This window comes from Pseudorca crassidens, chromosome 14, assembly GCF_039906515.1.
Source record: "Pseudorca crassidens isolate mPseCra1 chromosome 14, mPseCra1.hap1, whole genome shotgun sequence".
NCBI lineage: Eukaryota > Metazoa > Chordata > Mammalia > Artiodactyla > Delphinidae > Pseudorca > Pseudorca crassidens.
In genome coordinates, this window is record NC_090309.1 from 73,484,450 (window position 1) to 73,507,647 (window position 23,198).

The following is a 23,198-nucleotide window of genomic DNA, read 5'->3' on the forward strand; positions in this document are numbered from 1 at the left end:
AACATTGTGGTACATGACTCTTTTTGAATTATGGTTTTCTCAGGGTATATGCCCAGTAGTGGGATTGCTGGGTCGTATGGTAGTTCTATTTTTAGTCTTTTAAGGAATCTCCATACTGTTCTCCATAGTGGCTGTATCAATTTACATTCCCACCAACAGTGCAAGATGGTTCCCTTTTCTCCACACCCTCTCCAGTATTTATTGTTTGTAGATTTTTTGATGATGATTAGCCCTTAATTTTTTTTTTTTTTTTTTTTTTTTTTTGTGGTATACGGGCCTCTCACTGTTGTGGCCTCTCCCGTTGCGGAGCACAGGCTCTGGACGCGCAGGCTCAGCGGCCATGGCTCACGGGCCCAGCCGCTCCGCGGCATGTGGGATCTTCCCAGACCGGGGCACAAACCCGTGTCCCCTGCATCGGCAGGCAGACTCTCAACCATTGCGCCACCAGGGAAGCCCTAGCCCTTAATTTTTAATCTTACCATTCCTAAAAGAAGGCTGGAAAATAGAGTAGAATTTAGCCACAATCCCATCTCCCAACAAAGAATCTGCCCTTTTAGTCCCCTTAATTTGGGGCAGTGGGGAGATGGGGAAACATAGCCTGAAAGAAGAAAATGTTGTATATCTGCAAAAGAAACAACAGCTTTGGATTATTACTTCAAAGTCTTTGAATCCATATGCTTAAATAACTTCTACTTTTCAGTGTGAGGAGTGCTTGGCTAGTGTGAGGTTGATAATGGGAAAGAATGATCAAGGACGGTGGCAGTGTGAAACTGCAGAGCCCATACAGATAAGGACCCAGCAGGGTTTGCTCCGACAGTTAGGAGGACACTGATAACTGTTGCTTTATCATTTTATTTTTGCTTAAAATATGTATTTGGACACTTTCTTCACCCCCTCACCCCTCCTCCTTCACACTTAAGAATGACTGCTTTTTATAAAGCAGAAACTAACACACCATTGTAAAGCAATTATACCCCAATAAAGATGTTAAAAAAAAAAGAATGACTGCTTAAATATAAGAATTAAGTACGTCAAATTAATAATTTCTCAATTTATGTAACATTAGGTGACTTTAATTTTAGTAAGTATGAGATACTTTTTGGTGAATATAAGTGAGAACTTCAGGATTAGTTAAGTTTGCTGAGAATGATGCAGGCTGGGAACACTTGTGTAGCATTCATTCTCTGACTTTGTGGTAAGCCCTAAAAACCGGAATTGTAGAGGAGAAGCCATGGTTAAGACTTGAGATTTAATTTCCCTTACTCTATTCACCTCATGAGAAACATTTTAGGCTTTCCCTCTGCTAAAGTTCCAGTGAAATGCTTAGACAACCTGTATTGGAAGGCTTTCCCTCACCACCTCTCCTTTCTTTTGGTGTCTGGTCTTCATTCCATGATTCTAATTGGAGTTTTTGCCGCCTTCTTCCAGCATACTAGCTCCTACCTCCAGGATCCGGGGTTCCACTGGGTCCTAGAAAGCTAAGTCACTTGGATGATGGAGATGGAAAGAGCCATTTAGGTTAGAGACAGATAACCCAAAACTTTCTGAGCACTACTTTCCAATACCTGGGTTTTATAGTCTTCATAACCTGGTGGTAATCCCATTTTGAAAAAGTACATGCAGCAGCTCTCTCTTAAATCCATCTTTGCTATTGCTTTCCTCATTAAGTTGACTTTACCCCATCTTTGTCTTTCCAGGGGCTTCAATGAAAAAAACAATCCCCTCTTCCCACCTTTTCTGCCACCTGCTTTAACTTTCTTTTCTTTTTTCTCAAACACTGTCTTTCCTCTTTAAAAAGTTAAACCCAATAGAAATCACTTGTAATTCTTGGTGTTGAATTAATTCTTTTAGCAAATAATGAGTGTCTACATGCCAGGAACTGGCCCAACCACTGAGAATATAAACAGTGAAAAAAATACACAAAAACCTTGGCCCTTGTGCTACTTTTATTCAAGAAGGGGGAGCAGGGCTTCCCTGGTGACGCAGTCGTTGAGAGTCCGCCTGCCGATGCAGGGGACACAGGTTCGTGCCCCGGTCTGGGAAGATCCCACATGCCACGGAGCGGCTGGGCCCGTGAGCCATAGCCGCTGAGCCTGTGCGTCCGGAGCCTGTGCTCCACAACGGGAGAGGCCACAACAGTGAGAGGCCCGCGTACCGCAAAAAAAAAAAAGGGGGGGGAGCAGAGACAAAATGTCTAGGAGTTAGAATTTGTTAAGTGCCATGGAGAAAAGTAAGGTAGGAAATGAGGCTAGGGAATGTGTGGGTAGGTGGGTGAGGGTAAATCGAGAGAAGTAAATTGGCCTCATTCAAAATTATTAAGGAATTCAAGATTGGGGAAGGATTATTGTACACATTTTATGAGTAAATTTAATAGTATTTCAGGTCATTGTATTTAACAGAAATGTTTATCATTTACTGTTTGGTTTGGACCCAGCAGATCTCTTAATATTTCTATTTTCTAGTAACTTAAGCCAGAAAACAAAAAACAAAAAACCTCAGGCACAACATGAGCCTAGAGGAGAGATTTATCAAATAGTTTAGAATAGATACCTTAATTTGGTTTTTTCTAAAAGTGCTATGTTGTGTTTGTTTTAAAATTCTATAGACTTTTTGTTTGTACCATTTTTATTGTGATGAGTAATATCATGTTCCTTGTGTAAAACTGGAAAGCTACAGGGAAGTTGAAAGAAGAAAATAATAGTCCATAATTCATATTACCCGGAGAAATGTTCAGTGTTAATATTTTAGTAGATCTCCTTCTAGAAATTTTTCTTTGGGAAAAATGGAATTATATACTCTGCTTATATAATCTGCTTTTTAGCTTACTAGCATTTATCAAAAACCATGGTTCTACTTTATTATATATTTATCTACAATATAATTTTTATTGGCTTGCTACTACGGTATGTTAATAATGTCTAGTATTTATTGTGCATTTACTATATCCTGGTTATCAATACTTTTGAGACACTTTACATATTTTTGCTCATCTAGTCTTCAGACTCTCTATAAGACCTGTTCTTTTATTACTTATTTTACAGCTGAGAAAATTGAGCAAGGACAGGTTTAGTAATTTTCCCAAGATCCCATAGCCAATAAGTGGCAGCCATAGGTTATGAACTTAGTCTGACTGTATATACTGTGCTCATATCATTGTCTCATATTGGTTCTCTAACATTAAGGTAGTTTATAGTTTTTTTGTTGTTGTTATTTTAAATTGTGCCACAGTTAACATCCTTGTAACCATATCTGTGTTTATGTCTATGATTATTTCCTTAGAATAAATTTCTAGTAGTTGCAGTGGTATTGGATCAAAAGGTATGGACACTTCCTAAGGCCCATGTAAATGTATTGCCAAGTTGTCTTCTAGAAAAACTTGTCAGTACCAAAGTGTTCTCTTACCAGATGTAATCAGTCCTATTCCCCACATCCTCAGAAACACTGGCTTCTTTTTCTTTAATCTAATAATTTGATAAAAACCCTTGTTTTAATTTTTCTTTCACTGAATATTAATAATATTATACTTAAAATTTTTTTTCTTTGAGAAATATTTGTCTTTTTCTCACTTCATTGGCATGTTCATCTCTTGGTTATTTCTAAGAATTCTTTATACATTAAGAATATTAACTCTTGCTTATAGGTGTAAATTTTTTTCCAAGTTTGTTTCTTAGTTTTGTAAATTGATTCTTATCAATGATAATGATAATAGCTAACATTTATGTTGTAATCCCCACGTGTAGCACTATTCTAATTCGTTATATTTATTAACTCATTTAATTTTTACGACACCCCTGTGATGTAGGTGCTATTATTAGCTCCATTTACAAACCTCTGACATTATGTTTTAAATTTTCAGACAGTTTTTTCTTCTGTGTCCTTGACCATTTCTGTTCCCAATTCCTAAAAATCTGTTTTCCTAGCCTACTGCGTGATACCTATTGTTTAGTTCTTCATTACTCAGTTTAGGATTCATTTTCTCTGGGATTACTCATCTAACAACTTTCTAGTCTTAAGGCAAAGTTAGGTGCCCATCTTCTGTCTTTTCTTTATACCTATAGCACTTACATGCAATACTCAGTTTTCGTCTTATTCCTCTTGTGTATTCCCTGCGCTTAGACATCTTATACAGGTGCTATACCTCTGATGACTCCGTAAAGATTTGTTGATTTGAATTAAAGGTGCTCATGATGACGTTGGTGATATCAAGAAGGAAATCAACCTTCCCAATATGTAAAATAGAGAAACTTACACTGAGGAAGTAACCTTGGAACTGCGCTTTGAAGGCCCGTGGGGAAGGAGGGAGAGAGGGAGGGCCCAGAGACTAAAACCGAGTGAAAACAGATGTGGAAATTCCCCATTCGGGGAACCGCAAGTTATTTAGAGTGATTTTGAGGATTATCAACCTTGCCTCTGGGAAAGCCTGATGAAATAAGTTCTTCTTTCACCCAGCATACCTGGTCTAGTGTTCAGAATAGTTAAATCTTCCTTCTAGATTTCTTCTACTGTGAAAGTGTTCAGTTTCTCTTCTGACTTCCCCCGTTTTTCAGTGTGAGGGGACAGGGGAAGTTGGAGGGTCCTGGTGTAAACTTGGTAAGATCTTGAAATGCCCAGGGAAGTTTGGTGACTTGGTGGGGTAGGCCCACTGGCAGCCTTTGCCTGAAGTAGAAGCCTTGGGCTTGGGAAGAGAAGGAACCATGCAGCTTTTGTCCGTGGAGACTTGGGTTCCTGCACACCTTTCCCTGGCTGTCAGCACACTGGATAAGATCTCAACTCCTTTTTTCTCCAGGGTTCATTACGTTTCTGTTCTTCTAGCTTTGATAAGAGACTAAGGGACATTCTGTTGTTCCACTAGCCTAATCTTGAGGTATACTGACTGCTGATCTAGAAGAATAAAAAGTGAGCACTTTATATATTAACAACGTAATTTATTTGTCATTTAATTTGATATTTTTTCAAATTCCTTTCCTCTTTATGTCTCATCATGTAACTGAAACTTTTTTTCATTATGAAAATAATGCATGCTGATTGAAGAAACTTTGTAAAATAGAGGGAGAAAAAGTAGGAGAAAAAAGTTATTCCAAGTCCAACAACCAATGACAACCATATTTTGGTGTCTCCCATCCACGCTCTCTTTTCTCTTTGTTTTTGCATATATATTTTTGTACATGTTTTACAATACAACACTGTAGTTAGGAACATGGCTTGTGCTGTCTGGGGTTTTAGTTCCAACTTAGCCTTTCATTAGCTTTGTGAGTGTAACAGTCTCACTAAGCCTCAGTTTTCTTTTCTTTAAAAAGTGGAGATTTCCTAATAATATTTATCCCTAGAGTTGTTATAAGGATGAAGAGATAATGTATGTTTAGTGTGACCATCTCATAATGACTTTTCAATAAATGTAACAATAATAATCGGACCTGTCTTTTGGTTAGGTCAGCTGGGGCTGCTCTGGGCTGTGGTTGCAGGGAGGGGGGTGAGTCAGGGGTACTGTACCTTTCTTTTCTGAAATAATTAAATTTTAACTTCAAACTATTTTTTTTAATATTCTCAAGGGGCCTATGAAAATGTTTACACTGAGACCTCCTTTAAAGTGTGATTTATCTTGGGCTAGCCTCACAGTGGGTGAGTGGTCCTGGGCCTCAGACTTCTAGGATGGCCCTGATAATGAGGATATCAGTGATAATGAGATAACAGTGACAACAAGTAAAGACCTGAGTGTCAGGCTTGGTATTTGGTAAGTATTCAGTGATCGTTAGCCGCTGTTATTTTTAATAATGATAAATACACATTTATAGTATATCATAGGTTATAAGAGCATAACCAGTTTCCAGGTTATTATATGGTCTAGCTGAAATTGTTTATTAAAAAGTAGGTTATTGAGATATAATTTACATATCATTATGAATTTAAGTGGCACCATAATACTTGGCTCAGTGTGTCCTCCTATTATTGGATGCTTATATTATTTCCAATTTTTTTGTGTAGTAACTAATAATAACTGCAGTGAATATCATTGTAAGTAAAGTCTTTCCCACATTTATTATTATTTGCTTATGACAGATTTCCAGAAATGAAATTATTGACTTACAGGATAAGAACGTTGTTAGGATTCTTGCTGTATATTTTCACACTGCCTTCTGAAGAGCTCTACCAGTTTGCACCCCCATGAGTATGTCTGTAGTACTCATCTCTTCTCATGTTTGCTAGCCCTGACTACTGTCTAGTGTCTGTTGTTGTGGGGTTTTTTTAATAAGTTTATAAGGAGAAACAAAAGGGAACTTCATTTGTATTTTCTTGATTATTAGTGATGTTAACATTTATTAGCCAGTTTTATTTCCTCTTTGGAAAATTGTCTATTTATTTGTTTTCATTATTTTAGTAGTTCTCTGTATATTAAAAATAATGGCTGTCATATTTGTTGTGATTTTTTTCCAATTGTATATCTTTTAATTTTTTTTCAACAGAAGTTTAAAATACTTATATAAATGAATTTTTACTATTTCCTTTGTGTTTTCTTGCATGGCTTCAAAACTTAGAAAGTTATCTTTATTTCAGAGAGGTGATATTTTACTTGAAGGTGAAGAATCTACCTGAATTTTTTCCCTCTGTACTTCTCATTCAAGTAAATAATTTTGCTTTAATATTTAGTCCTGATAGAAGAGAATAGACCAAATAACCAGCACCCCCAGCCCTCCCCTTACAGCAATGCAGGCTGAGTCACAAGCTATTCTTAGATGTTTTTTCCCCCTTTGTGTGGGTGAATTGTCTTGTTCAGTGTTGTTGACTAATTCTTCTAAAATTGGTTTAATTTAAATCTTTGATATTATTGGAGCGCTAGCTACTTCAGTATTAGTTTACCATTCCAGTTCTTTTTTTGCCCCGTTTATTGGTTGATCCTTTGTGGGCTAAACTTAACATTTATAAAAGTCCAAACTTACAATTTATATTCAGACATCTTAAACTGAAGATGCTAAGTTGAAGAACTAGAACTAAGAACTAAGTTTGTATAGAACAATTCTCTTTTTGAAGTTTTTGAGTCTCAACATGCTTTGTGTATTTGGGGCCCTAAGCCTCTCGGTAGAAATAGTGGTCACCTTTTATTCAAATATAATCAATATTTGTAAGAAAAACATGTCCTTTTTATTAGTAATTGGTACAACTGTGGTTTGTTATACCAGTTCAGCGAAATCAAGCCAACTACAGTAGATCCCCCACATACGAATGAACTCCGTTCTGAGAGCGTGTTCGTAAGTCCAATATGTTCCTAAGTCCAACAAAATTAGCCTAGGTACCAAACTAACACATTGGCTATATAGTATTGTACTGTAATAGGTTTATAATACTTTTCACACAAACAATACATAAAAAACAAACAAAATAAAGAAACATGTTTAATATTACAGTACAGTACCTTGACAAATACAGTAGTACAATACAACAGCTGGCATACAGGGGCTGGCATCAAGTGAACAGGCAAGGAGAGTTACTGACTGGAGGAGGGAGAGGAGGTGGGAGATGGTAGAGCTGAAGGATCATCAGCAATAGGAGAGGGAGGGCAAGTTGCAATTTCACCCATGCCTGAAGTTGATGGCACAGGTTCTGGTTCCTTGCTGGATTCAGTTCTGTCTACCCTCGTGAAAAAAACGATCCAGTGATGTTTGGGTAGTAGCTCTTTTTTTCTCGTCATAGATGACACGGTAGCACTGGATCGCATTCTGAACTGCTGCTGCAACCTTCATGTATGATTCTACGTTTAGGTCCTGTGCATCAAAAACTAACTGCCTCCTCAAATAAAGAAAATCCCCTTGCCACTTCCTGTGTCATGAATCTTTTCGGTTCTTCAGTCACTTCTTCTTCCTCTTGTCGCTCCACTCTCTCAATTATTTTCACTTCTGTTTCCATCGGTATCGCTTGGCGCTTCTTAGCAGTACCAGCTACGTCAGTGCTGCTTTTACGCTTTCTTCCGGACATGCTGGGCTTGAAATAAAGATACTGTACTAGTGAACTCTATACAGTACTGTACAGTAGAGTACACAAAAGCACAACCACTTGTAGAGGATGCACGCACGTGACAGTGTACACCCGGCATGTGAACTAACGTGATTGGACATGCGAACACATGTTCATATCTGAAAGTTTGCAACTTGAAGGTTCATATGTAGGGGACTGACTGTATTATAGTTGAAAATCATGTTGAAATAATAGTAGTAATAGCCATCATTTATGATCGCCTTGTGTGTGCCAGTTGCTTTACAGACGTGATAGCTGAGCCTTAAAAAAGCCTGGCATTATCCACATTTATAGGTTAGGAAATTGAAGCTATGTCATGTGGAAGTCTACTAAACTAAGAAGTAACTGCCCTGGGATTAGAGCTCAATTGGTTGATCTGCTTTCAAAGTTCAAGTTCCAGACTGTCAACTTGCTTGTCCTCAGTGCAGTTGAAAGGATGCTAATCTCTGAGTCAAAGCATTTGTGTTTATTAAAGGATATTTTAGTACCTACCATGTGACTGACTGCTGAGCACTAGGTATATGAAGATGAAGAGACATTCACAGGAACTCACAGTCTAATAGAGGTGGGCAGGAATGAAAACAAAGGTTACATTACTAGTTGGTATGTAGTTTAATGGAGATATATACAGGATAAAATGAGAATGTGGCAAAGAAAGCTTTTGTAGGTAGAAGTGTCACTGAGAAGGTAGGTAGTTACACAGATTCAGAGAGAGAGGGAATAGGAATAAGATGGGGCAGAGGTGGAAGGGGAAGGTATTCCAAGAGTGGAAAAGTAGGCAGAAGATAAACCCTAAAACACCTTGTATGCCATGTGAAGATCAGATTTTTTTTAAAAAAATCAGATTTATTGAGATATAATTCATAAACCATAAAATTCACCCTTTTTAAGTTTACAGCTCTATGGTTTTTATTAGAGTCACAGAATTGCACAAGCATCATCACAAATTTTAGAACATTTTCATCATCTAAAAGAACCCCCTATACCTATTAGCAGCCTCTCTCCATTTCCCTCCAATACCCCAAGCTCTAGGGAACCACTGATCTACTTTCTGTCTCTTATGAATTTGCCTATTCTGGACACCTCATATAAATGAGAAAATAGAATATGTGGTCTTTTGTGACTAGCTTCTTTCACTTACCATAGTGTTTTTAAAGTGCATCCATGTTGTAGCACGTGTCAGTAATTAGTTCCTTTTTATGGCCAAAGGTTCCATTGTGTGGGTATACCACATCTGTTTATCCATTCATCAGTTGATGGACATTTGGGTTGTTTCCACTTTTGGCTATTATAAATAATGCTGCTGTGAGCATTCGTGTACAAGTTTTTGTATGGACATAGGTTTATGTTTTTATTTCTCCTGAGTTCATACCTAGGGGTGGAATTGCTGAGTTTTATGGTAACCTATGTTTAACATTTTGAGGAACTGCCAAATTGTTTTTGAAAGCAGCTAAATCATTTTACATTCTCACCAGCAAGGTATGAGGGATCCAATTTAGTAGGAGATTAGATTTTATACTATTGGTGAGCAGAATCACAGAATCACGGTGGTTGAAAATTACTGGATTCTGTTGCTGCTTCCCAGATAAGTTCAAGACATATGCTAGGTCGGAAGGCTTTTTTCTGATGAATGAAAGTAAAATGCAAGTCATTTCCTCAATTCTTGGGGGCTATTGTTATTCCGTTTACAGTCTTTGGTTTTTATGTATTCCTATAGGCTACTTATAATCTGAGTTATTAAGGATTACTGAAATTTAGTGTTCATAAACTAAAACTAGCCAATTTCTAGAGCTTCCTGAGGTTTCTTAGTTTTCTTCTAAGAAATCTGTTAACTCTACAAAACTTTGGCAGCACTGAATTGAATTGAAAAATTCCTACTATGCACGCCCACACTGATGGATACTATTTTCATTGCATCATTGGATTGTCTTGAGTTTGATTTGGTTCCCGTTTCTGCTACTCTTGAATTAACTGTAATTAAAGACTTATGTTAGATTTACTTTTGTTGACCATTTTGCTCTTGTGTAACTGTTTCATTGCTATAATTTCTTCATCATGGAGTTATTTTTCTACTGGAAAATAGGAGCAAGTGGCTAGGTTGGATCTCTTGTTCCACTTAGGTGGGCCATGGTTAGAATAGTTTGAGAATGAATGGACTACATAATTGGACAGATTCTTTTTCACTCTATCCCACTCTAATAATTTTTTTAAATGGGTATTAGTGTACATTTAATTAAGGGTCTTAACTATGGACTACATGAATCTCTGAAAGTCCACAGATTGGCTTTGGAAGCCTGAAACCTTTGAAATTGTATGCCACATTTTGTGCATTTGTGTTTTTTTCCGAGAGAAACTGGGTTTGCCGAATTTCTTTAAAAAAAAAAAGTCCATGACCCCTCAAAATTAAAGAATTCAGATGGGTGAAGAGAATTTGTAAATTTGTGATTTGAAGTATTTGGGGAAAGTGAGACCTTACTTTGGTTAGGTGTTGCTGTTCAGTGATAGATGTTTTCTGGATACACTTTTTTTTAAAGTGTGACTCATTCCATGTTAGAATATCTCTATTTTATTCTTCCCTGGTAATTTTTGTCCCTGTCAGAACTTGGAGTTTGCCTTTAAAGTCCTCACTGCATATTTATTCATATTCACTTTCTTGAATGATTGGGATGTTCTATTTAAGAGTGTTATTTTTGCTGCAGTGATTGCATGCTTTACTTGAAATGTATTGATATTTTAAAAAAAGAGTTAATTGGCTTGCCAGAGTAAGAAAATGGATGAATGCTTTTCTATCCATTGGCCACTAGTTTTTCTTTCCTTTACTCTCTTGTTCTGTTTGTGTTTTGGTGGAGATTGGAATTTACCAGTAACCGGTAGAAGCTCTCCCATGTGGACCCTGCTCTGGTGTGGCATCAGTTTGGATTCAGTCTCTTTAGGCCTCTGCAGTATGGTGTGTGTGGAGTATACTTTTCCTGTTTTAGCACTGGATGTAGCATGGTTGGATTTGAGATGAGGTTGGTAATTTCAGATAAATGTTTTTGGTAAAACAGACTTGTTACTTAATATTGTTTAAAATAGACTAAGAAATTGACGAGGGAGAGGCTCTGGGTGATTGATATTGGCTATAGGGTTAAAAGATGATGTAGTGTAGGGCTTCCCTGGTGGTGCAGTGGTTGAAGGTCCACCTGTCGGTGCGGGGGACGCGGGTTTGTGCCCCGGTCCGGGAGGATCCCACGTGCTGCAGAGCGGCTGCACCCGTGGGCCATGGCCGCTGAGCCTGCGCGTCTGGAGCCTGTGCTCCACAGCAGGAGAGGCCGCGGCGGTGAGAGGCCCACGTACCGCAAAAAAAAAAAAAGATGATGTAGTGTAATACCAATATATTTGGTCATTGTCCCTGATTCCTGGCACAGAGCTCCTAAAACCTTTGGAATTCCCTGAGTGATAGGAAATCTGCTTTCCATCATACATGAGCTTATGTTAATGAGGTGACTGAGAGGGGCACCCCTAGATAGCCTCAGCATAAGGCTGAACAACCAGAGAGACCTAGAGGATTAGAGAGTGGGAATTTTCAGCCCCACTCACCAACCTCCAGGAAGAGGAGGTAGGTGCTAGAGTTTGAACTGTTTATACACACGCACACACACCCATATGTAATTTTTACGTAGTTGTAATCATAGTGTAGATTTTTGTCTACACGTTACATGGAAGAATTTTTTTTATGTGTTGTTTCATAATTTTCATAAGTTTTAATGGTTGTGATGTTTTTATCTAGTAGTAGGCTACGATTTATTAACCATACTCCTGTTCTCAGATGTTTAGGTTGTTTCAAGTTTTTTGCTATTATAAATAAAACTGTTATGAATATTATTATTTAGTGAATGTATAATAAACGTTTATTATACATTTCCCTCAAGAGGTTTTCTTCTAATCCTTGACATGTGCTAACAATTTTGAATATTTGTATCCTATTCTAGAATTTTGTATTTTTTAGAAACACATTGTATCATAAACGTTAGCTATCTACTGTGGCCTTGAAATTATCATTTGTAAATAGACGTATATTATTCTAAGTTAATATAACTTTATTTTCTTGTTCCTTTCTCTGTTAGATAAATTACCTTATTTGTATTTTTTTTTCTACTGTTGATGACACTGTGATATGCATCTTTGCATTCTATTTTCCTCCTTTGGATTATTTTCTTAAGATAAGTTCTTACAAATGGGCCAAGTGGGGTATTTTGTTTTGGATGACTGTTGCCAAAGTTAAAGGCACATATTTTACCTTAAACCTTCTACTTCTGTGGTATTTGCCTTCTTTAAAAAATGGATACACTTTTCTTTTTGGACAGTTTAAAATTTACAGGAAAAATTGAGCAGATAGTACAGAGTTTCCCATATACCCTTCTACTCATTATTGGTAAATTAGTACAATACATTTGTTACAATTAATGAACCAATGTTGGTACATTATTATTAACTAAAGTCCATGCTTTATTTACTTTTCCTTAGTTTTTACCTAATGTCCTTTTTGTGTTCCAGAATCCCATACCATAGTACATTTAATTGTCATGGCTCCTTAGGCTCCTCTTGGCTGTGAATGTTACTCAAACTTTACTTGTTTCTGATGACTTTGACAGTTTAGAGGGGTACTGGTTAGGTATATTGTAGTATGCTCTCCTATTGGAATTTGGCTGATGTTTTTGTCATGAGACAAACAACCATGGACCAAGCAGGCAAATGAACCAGACGTATTCATTGCAATATAAATTTACCAAAATGAATATGTTTCTTGTATACCAAAAATATATAAAGTTAGTATGTCATTTTTACTATAACCATAAAATACCTAGAAATAAAGGAGATAAGAGGCGGGATCTACTGAAGGATGCAAAAATACGCATCTGAGAATAGCCTCAAAAATTATGAAAAAATAGGATAGTGAGTAGAGAGGGATTTGCATATTCGAACACTATGATAATTAGAACCCTGAGATAGGAGGACACAGGAAGACACTCAGAACAGAAATATAGGCTGTGAGTAAACTTAGTGTATAAGAAAAGAGATGCATTTTAGATCAATTAGGAAAAGCAAATTATTTCATAAATGGTCTCAGAAAAAGTGACAGACATCACTAGTGCAAGAGTGGAGAAAATAATTTAGACTCATATTTGTCTTTCCGCTCTAAAATAAAAATCCAGATAGATCAAATATATAAATTTGGAAAAATATACAGGTACTAGAAGAAAATTTGGGCAATTTTCTGATGTGAGACAGGCCTTTCTTAGCATGATAGCATACTCAGTAGTCATAAAGGAAAAGATTGACAAAAAAGGTATAACAAAGTTGGTACAACAACAAACTGGATAAAAAGTATTTGTAACATGTTACAAGTCTGGGAGACTGAAAGAGCAAAGTGTGAAATAGTCATCTAAGCAAGTGGGAAAGCAAATGGACTAGGGAAATGTGGACTTGTCAGGCAGGACATAGGGTCCACTTGAGTTAGTGCTCAGGAATCTAAAGTGAGACCAGTCAGCAACTTCATTTATATAGTCATGGAATAACTAGAGAGTTGGATTTAGAAAAGACTGAGATTTTGCCAGATCTGTAGTATGTAGGGAGAGAGGAGAGTGAAGTTGAGGGTGTATACAACTAACTCCTTATAATGGTGGACTGTGATATTTAATTTGGGTAAGGAGGGACATTAGGACATCAGGAAGGGTGTGAGGATATAAGGAAGATTGAGGGACAGTGAAAAGTTGATAAGACCAATAGTTTGTAGGTCCAGGTAGGGTTAAAGAATTGTTGGAGTTAGGGAACTGGAGAGATGGGGCTGTTGAGATGGTGCTGGTGAAAGGGGCATGGCAGAATTGAAATGGATTACAGAAGAGTACAGTTACTGGTAATAACAGGCCTAGGTTGTGAGCTGGGAGTAGATGGCTAAGATAAGATGGAGGGTAAGATTTTTGGAACAAAGGAGGTCAAAGACTTAAAGGCCAAGATATGGGCAGGATCATCTGTGTGAATATTGACATCACCAAGAATTTTTTGGGAATAATGCTGGAGAGTAGATAGTGAGCTAGGTGTTAAAGCAGTCAGGGAATTACTCTGGTGATTGTAGGGGACAGCAGTGAAGGAGGAGAGCCAGTGGTCAAGTCAGATACATGAAGGTCAAAAGCTAGTTTTCTTTTTCAACTTTTATTATGAAAAATGTCAAACATATGCAAAAGTTTGAAGTACAGTGATCATTTATTTTCTATATTACTTCATTTAGTAATCTACTTTTTACTTAAATGTGTTTTGTATTTTTGTGGGGGCTTTAATTCTTTTTGTAATAAGGCAGCCTATAAATATGTTTCCAAATTCCTTTCCAGAAAGGTTGTGCTGATTTACATTTGTTTTAGCTAGGCATTAAGACTATACTTTCAGGCATCATTTCTGTAGTTCGTATTAGCTAAGTATTGATGCAATACTTATTTTTACAGCTGTTCTTACAGTTCCTTGCATTGTTGTTAGCTCTTCAGTGTTTCATATGAATAAGCTGCTGCCTATTTTCCCAGACCACACTCTTCCCTCTGCTTTTGCATGTAGTATTTTACCTCTGCCTAGAAATTTTTTCCCCATATTCATTCATTTAACAAATGTTTTGATGTATAACGCATGAGCTAAGTTGAAATGCACACGTCTGGTTGATTCATGGGAACTGATTTGCATGTGACCCTCTCTTTTTTTAGGCTGTAGAGAAGAGAAATTTGTGTTTAGGCACCTGGGCCCCTGGGACTATTGTCCCTTTGAACTCTTGTCTGGGCCCAAAGAAAAGAGAGAAAGAAGGGTTGCAAAGAAAAGCTTTACTTTCTCATTTTCTCAGCTTCCTTTTCCTCTGTTTCCAAACTTACGTATATTCATCTTTACCACTTTTCCTGTATTTTATTCTGTCCCAGAGTCTAACTTTATACTCTAGAGCTGTCAACTTCAACTTTCTCTGGACCCAGACTTCTTTCTGTTAGGTAACCTCCTTTCCTTTTCCCTTTTCAAAATTAAATCTCTCCCTCTTCCTCTAAAAGTAGTTTTGTTCTCCCATCTAAAAAGTAAACCCTTATAATCTTTCCTCTTTCCTAGAGCCTCTTATCTCTCCTCCCACCCGTTTTTCCCCTTCCCTTAGCAACATACTTCTTGAGTCACCTACATTTCACCTCCCGTTTATTGCCTAATCTACTTCAACTTGACTTTTACAGCCAGCTCACCATACTGGAACTGTACTCACAACAGATTGCCAAAACTAATGGCTTAGTCATGACTTCTGTGACTGTTCATGTTTGATGAATAGATATGTGGATGAAAGAAAAAATGAATGGATAGATGGGGAACAGGTATGGAGAATATATGTACTCTGTAAGTTTCATATTACTGCAAGGACTATAAAGAAGTAGGTATTTTGCTTTAATCATTCTCTCGTGGAACTGACCTTGATCTCCTTGGGAATCAGATGGGGAAAGAACATTTTTCCAAACTAATCAGCAAGTTTGGAGAGTTGCCTTTTATGTGTGTAGCACATGAAGTGGAGGAGGCACTGGAGCAAGTTTTATAAGATATGCCTTCAGGAACTTGATTATCTTGCATTTGAATGTCAGATCTTAAGTCAAATTATTTACACTAATCAGCATTCAACCAACATAATTCAAAGTATAATTGAAAAACGCAAGCCTTTCTCCTCATCCCAATAAAAAGCCTTTAGAATTCAATGGGAAATAAACCTTTATCTCTAAAAGTGTACTTACAAGAAAAAAAATAAACAAGTTACAGAAGGCCCATGTTGCAAGGAACAATTTGGTTTAAAATCCACAGCTCTGATGCCTGCAGGGTTTCAAGGAAGTAGTTTGGAGCCTGCTCTGCTTTCTTACCAGTTCCTTTTCTACATACGTATTCAGTTCAGTACTACCTTTCTCCATGCCTCCCTCGCTTTCTTTTTTTTTTCCCCCATATCTCAACCATCTTATTCATTTACCCAGTTCATTTGTTTAGCAAGTAGATCTGGTTTAGGCACTAGGCATAGAGGTAAATAAAAATGGTCTGTGTCCAGAACAAGTGAAACAGGCAAACACGTGAAATTGGGATACAGTATAAGTGAAGTTATTGTGGGATGAACAGTGTTATGGGCATACCTAGGAGATAGTGACTAACTACCTGAGAGGACATAAGTCTTCCAAAGGAGAGGTGACATTTGAGTTAGGAGTTGAAGAATGAGAAGAAAGTATGGTGAACGTGACAGAGGGGACAGCTCTTTACAAAGGAATAGAGGAGTGAAAAAAGCCTCTCTGTTTCAAGGAGAAAGGTTGGTGTACTTAGGACATCTGAATCTAGGGGAAGTGTCTAGAGATGCGTGTGGTAAAGTAGATTGGGGTGGGATTTTGAAGGGTGCCATATTTCATACTAAGAAGTTTGGGCTTTAACTTGTAATCAGTGGGGGAATTTAAGTAGAAGGGCATCAGTGGATGTTGTGGAAAAAACTAGCTCTGTGGAAGGCAGGAAGACCATTTTAGGAGGTTCATGCCCTAATTAATGTAATGACCCATTTACTGAGTCACAAGCTCCCGGTGATGGGCCTGGGAATCTGTAGAACTAGAAAATGTCCCAGGTGATATAATCAGGCAAGTTGGGAAACTTAAAAACAAAGAATTGGACATAAGAAATGTGGTTTCTAGGACCAGTTTTGCTACTGACTAGCTATATGAGCTCATAGAAGTCTTTTAGTTTTCCCATCTTGAAAATTGAGGGTTTTAGACTAAATAATTACTGTAATTGTTTCCTTATAATTCTGTGCTTCTAAACAAATCCAACCTTAATTGAACTACTTTTTATTTATAATGGCTACAATTTTTTTTTCCTTCTGGGTCTTACTGACCCTTTGTAGAAGAAGGATTTCCTACTCCTATTCAAGCATTTCTACTTTTCTCTGCCTTAGTATGAATATATTTACCACATTCTCCAAATTGCATTTGGATTATATTAAATTGAAGCAGTGGTCTTTGCCTTATGCCTGCTATCTACCACACATATTTTCTTGGTTTCTAAAAAGGTAACAATGTCAGTTCTCCCCTTATGAGCAGGAAAATCTCCACATAAATATTCTAAAACCATTGATAATTAGCACAGTGTTCAAATTATATGATAACTGCAAACTGCCAAGATTGCCAATCATTACATGTTACCCCCTTTAAGGAGTAGAGAGAGGTGTTTATTGGATGCTGACTTCAATCACACATGCCTGAAACAGATATCAGCCCTGTAACTGGGGAGATGCTGATTATCCTTTTCCTCCTGTCAGAGGGTTATACCAAGAGGTAAGAAATAATTAGCACTCCCTAATTTATGTATGTGATTGCTTGTAGACCTAAGTGTTGGAGGGCGTCTCTGGCTTGTGTTTCTTTTCCATTAGAAATGTAGCAAGAGTAAGTTGATCTGTTGCTTGCAGGAACCTGTGACCCACTCAGCATTAATTATTATCCCCATTTAAGAGAGGAAAAGGCAGATAAAGTCCATGGGAAGTTCATGGGCTTTAGAATTAGACAGGTTTAGGATTGCATCCTGGCTTCATCACTTACTAAATTTTGGCAAGTAATTTAATCGTTCAGTTTCTTCAAGTGTGAAATGAGTACAGTATCTCCGTCCTCCAGGGGTATTGTGAGGATTATTAGTATTATCAAAGGTACCTAGCATTGTCTGGCACCTGTTAGACTAGTCTACAAGCTCCTGTGTGTGAAGCTCCTTGTACAGAACCTGAAATATTTTAGATTCTCAATGACTATTGAACAAGACAGATAGATAATGAAGTGTACTGCATTGACAGTAAGCACTTAGTAAATAGTAACTTTTATGATTACATAATGTAAAAATGTTGATTTTTTTTAAAAACATCAAATGTATCTGTTGTATTTTTCAAAATTTCAATTGATATTATTTCTCTGCAAATATAGATTAGAATTGTTAAGCGTGAAGTAATTATTCTACAATAGGCCAGAGAGAATTGATATAAACATAACAGATATGAAATGGTAGGCTTTAAAAGCTTAATGGTCCTACGGATGGACCAAGAGAATATCATACTAAATGAAGTAAGTCAGGCAGAGAAAGACAAATATTACATCACTTATATGTGGAATCTAAAAAAATAATACAAATGAATCTATATACTAAACAGAAACAGACTCACTGACAGAAAACAAACTTATGGCTACCAAAGGGGAAAGGGAGTGGGGAGGGATAAATTAGGAGTATGGGATTAACAGATACAAACTACTATACATAAAATAGATAAGCAACAAGGATTTACTATATAATACAGGGAACTATATTCAATATCTTGTAATAACCTATAATGGAAAATAATCTGATAATATATATACACATGCAAACATATATATAAATAAATTTTTTAAACGTCATCTGAACAATCCAGATATAGTTGGGCAAAGATAATGTAATATTTTGCATTAAAAATTCCTAAATAAATCATATATAAAAGTTTTAAAAAGAAGCTTATTGATTCCAACAAATTATGCTACCATATTCAGATGTTACTACAGTCAATCACATGTAACCTACGTACATACATGTTATAATGTAGTACCTGCATGCATGGGTGGCTAAATCCCATGTACCAGGTGAAGAATATTCTGTAATACCAGTACCTTCAGCTTCCCTAAGGGGATTTGCCCTCCCTGCCCCTCACATTATTTGATTTATTTTTTTGGTTTTATTTCAGGATTATACCTGTGATTATTGAGCATTTGTTATGTGGCATTCTGTTGTATTCACAGAGTACATGGTGACTAGCTAGAGCTTCTAGATAGATGATCTGTAAGTTTTGGACTTAGATCTAACTGATAAAGGCTTTGTGACTGTGGGATCCTATTCCTTATTTGTCTTTTGTAAGCCTGTGCTTTTTCTTTAAGCTATCTTTGGAAATGCACATGCTTTTATGCAGTTACAAAATGCATTGTAGGTAATGCTTTTGGAGGATTTTTCCCACATTTAAAAAAATCTCAGGAGAGGGGTGTGGGATGAATTGGGAGATTGGGATTGACATATATACACTGTTTATACTATGTATAAAATAGGTAACTAATGAGAACCTACTGTATAGCTCAGGGAACTCTATTCAGTGCTCTGTGGTGACCTAAATGGGAAGGAAATCCAAAAAAGAGGGGACATATGTATACGTATAGCTGATTCACTTTGCTGTACAGTAGAAACTAGCACAACATTGTAAAGCAACTATACTCCAATAACATTAATTTTTAAAAAGTGGATGCAGTAAACATATTAGAGTGCAAAGTAAATAGTTTGCAATTACAAATTAATCAAGCAGAATGAAGGTTAGAACAAAAAGGAGTCAAGGAAATCTTTTTTTAAAGTTATGGTAGAAATTATTGTTAACTGTATTTTCAGATATATTAAAGTATATTTTGCCTAAAAAAAAATTAAATCTTGGGGAAAAAAATTCTCTCCTAATAAAATAGGGGTCCTAGCTACTGCATATCTTAAGTCAGTAGTTTCTTTGCAAGATTTGGCTTATTTTGGTTTAACATTACTTGTAATAATTTAAAATTGGGGAAGTAAAAGTGTTATACTTGTTTGTAGAATTTATTTTTTTAAATTTATTTATTTATTTTTGGCTGCATTGGGTCTTCGTTGCTGTGCGCGGGCTTTCTCTAGTTGTGGAGAGCAGGAACTACTCTTCATTGCGGTGCACGGGCTTCTCATTGCGGTGGCTTCTCTTGTTGCGGAGCATGGGCTCTAGAGCGCAGGCTCAGTAGTCATGGCGCACGGGCTTAGTTGCTCCGCGGCATGTGGGATCTTCGTGGACCAGGGATCGAACCCGTGTCCCCTGCATTGGCAGGCGAATTCTTAACCACTGTGCCACCAGGGAAGCCCCTGTTTGTAGAATTTATGTATTTGAGGAAGTTGTAATCAAAACTTGATTTATGAAATTTCCTTCTGTGTTCACTTTATTTAGCTGGTGACACCACGCTTCACCCAGTCTCACAGAGTATCATTTTGGGAGTCGTCTCTTTGCTTCCTTTTTCTCCATGATCTCTTATGTCTAAAGAGTCCCTGAGTTCTACCTGCTTTAAACACTTCTTTGCTTCTCCAGTTCATCCCTTCTCCTCTCTTCCTGAGGCCACTGTTCTAGATCAGGTGCCAGATAGCATTCTTATCTGTGCCAGATATTCTAACTGATCTCCGCGATGCAGGCTTGGCCTTTTCTTCACAATTGACTGTCTTATTTTAAGTGAAATATGACTGTGTCCCTCCTTAAAACCTTTTAAAACTTGTCAGCCACAGGTTCAAGTACAAGGTTCTTAACATTATAGCTTTAACTAATTCTTACTCACCTGTTGAAGCTCTACACAGTACCTCCTCTAGGAGTTCTTGACCACCCCACCATAGTTTAGGTATTATTTTTCTGTATAGTAAGCAACTCCAAACCTGGAGTTAACATTACCTTTTGAGAAAGAAGTGAAGAAAACTAACTGGTACATGGGTAAAATTTCCTCCTACCTAAGAAGAGTGTAGTGACAGGTGAAGTCTAAGTGTTGTAAAAGGTTTAAAGTTCCATTGCAGTAAAGCTTAAAAAAAGAATGTGCACTTTGAGAGGGAGGGTGGTTTATCATGGTAACATACAGAAAAGCTGGGAGTCAGAAGACTGAAACTGGCAGTGCCATTCCAAGCATTATTGGGGGTTTGCTCATCCCTACTGCCCAGTCCTTGCTTATCCCTGTTGTGTAGGTGGATGTGTCAGACTGCTGATGCCTGATACCGTTAAACATTTTAATCACAGTTAAATCCCTTTGCTCACCACACAATGATCTGGCCAAAATTTAGTAGATGATTGTTTGCTTTATAGGAAGAAAAGCTGCTGTTTGTTCTCTTAGCCATTAAATTTATAACTGAACAAACTGGATTTATATACCAGTTTTTTCGTGACTTACACTGCAGTCACTATGATATGGTGCCTTGTAACACTTCTTGGCAGCTATTCAGCCAACTTCTCTGGTGACACCTTCCACCACGACATGCAACTCTTTATGCCTTCTTTGTTCAGATGGCTTGTGCAAACATTTTTCCTCAGGCTTCTAAAAATGTTAATATTTAAATGAGAAGCCCGCGCGCCGCGGCATGTGGGATCTTCCCAGACCAGGGCTCGAACCCATGTCCCCTGCACTGGTAGGCGGATTCTTAACCACTGCACCACCAGGGAAGCCCAACATACATGTTTTAATAGTTACTTTTAGTCCATTTTTATAAACCTGTAGAACTTAATTACAGTTATGCTACATTTATTTTGGATATTTTTCTTGTTTGGGGATTTTTTTTTGAAGAAGAGTATTACGGATTTCCATGTTATTGTACAATTAATTTATAGAGTTGATTTCTTTGAAATAAATTCTCGCCTAGCTGTAACAATCCTCCTCTTTCCCAAATTAATTTCTACAAAATTGGTTCATGCCAAAGGTTTCTCTATTAAGTATTTGCTATTAAATATGACTGTTTTTCTTTTAAATAGTTTTATTTTAAAGGCAGTACCATTACTCAACAAAATCTCCTACCCTTCCCCAAATGTAGATTGTCTGTTCGGCTGCTGCCGAAGCCCTGCATTGTTTTTTGTTGGAAGTGTGAGCTGAAGGGGACAGACATTCCTACTCCTTAGCGGAAGCACTAAGCTGCAATCTGCCCTTGTTGTGTTATTAATGGCACAATGTTTTCATGTTGTAGATGGCTGAGTGCTAGCAAGGAAAATTCAGGACCATGATGGCTCAGTTTCCCACAGCTATGAATGGTAAGTGGCTTCGTGCTTGTGGCAAGAGAAAGAGGTTATGAGATTTTTTTTCTTTGGTAGAGGTTATAAAATTTCCATTTAGATATTTTTCTTAAACTTATAAATGAAAAACTTAAAGTATTCTTGTTGAAAGTATTTAGATAGTTTATTTCAGAATACTGCATGTATCTTCTATTAGAATATTATGCAGTAAATCCCACGGCTCAGTATAAGCATGTTCTGTAGTATCATCTGGAATGTGGTGCTTGCCTTTGAGCAGTTAAGAATAAACTAAACAAACATTGTGTTTAATTTGTAAAACTGGAGGACAAAAAGCTTAGTGCCATAAGTGGAGAATATTAAAGGTGTTTTTGATAGCATGAGATGATTGTAAACTGATTAAACCAGTAAATATTCAATTATTAATATACATATAAAATTGGTTCATTTTCCCTTTTATAAAGGATGATGTATGCCTATACCCAATTGTTTAATAGGAAACATATTAGAGGAAAATGTTTAGGTAATTTCAATAATAAAAAGTTTTTAAAGTTTTTTTTCCTGATTATAGCTTTATTTCCCAGATACACATTAATTACCCTTAATAGGTCGTCTTACTGTGTATGTTATTTATAATTGAGAAAATGCATTATTATTATTTTTTTTTTGCGGTGCACGGGCCTCTCACTGTTGTGGCCTCTCCCGTTGCGGAGCACAGGCTCGGGACGCGCAGGCTCAGCAGCCATGGCTCACGGGCCCAGCTGCTCCGCAGCATGTGGGATCTTCCCAGACCGGGACACGAACCCGTGTCCCCTGCATTGGCAGGCGGACTCTCAACCACTGTACCACCAGGGAAGCCCGAGAAAACGCATTATATTTTTTAAATCACTAAACAAATCAAAGATGCTGAGTTCTTAATTTTGAGGTAAATTTTATTAGCTAATTAAAAATATAAAGAAATAGAGGGTCCAGTCAGTAATCTTTAACACTTGAATTGAAAACCATAATAGAAAAGAACACTAGAAAGAAAAAAAGAGGAAAAAATCACCAATAATTCCACCACCTTCACAAAGGGATTGTGTTAATGTTACCATCTAGTATTTGATCAATTACATTAAAAAAAAAAAAGTGTTCTCACTCATAGGGCAAGATCAGTACATTGTTTTCTTGTTGCTGTTTTTTAAAATAAATTAATTAATTTGTTTTTGCCATTGCTGGGTCTTCGTTGCGGTGCGCAGGATTCACATTGTGGTGGCTTTTCTTGTTGCGGAGTATGGGCTCTAGGCGAGCAGGCTTCAGTAGTTGTGGCATGTGGGTTCAGTAGTTGTGGCATGTGGGTTCAGTAGTTGTAGCTCGTGGGCTCTAGAACACAGGCTCA

General features: G+C 37.2%; 1 protein-coding gene across 10 annotated transcripts in view; it reads left to right on the plus strand.

Moving 5' to 3' along the window:
• The window catches only part of ITSN2 (intersectin 2), a 158,769-nt gene that overhangs the window by 4,716 nt on the left and 130,855 nt on the right, over positions 1 to 23,198 (plus strand). For 7 of the 10 annotated variants that reach the window (XM_067703570.1, XM_067703571.1, XM_067703569.1 and 4 more), the window contains exon 2: positions 21,778 to 21,841. The exons of the other annotated variants lie outside the window; for them this stretch is intronic. In XM_067703570.1, the coding sequence (XP_067559671.1) occupies positions 21,811 to 21,841 (31 nt within the window). In that variant the 5' untranslated portion in view covers positions 21,778 to 21,810. The remainder of the gene's footprint in view (positions 1 to 21,777; positions 21,842 to 23,198) is intronic. 10 annotated transcript variants of the gene reach the window in all.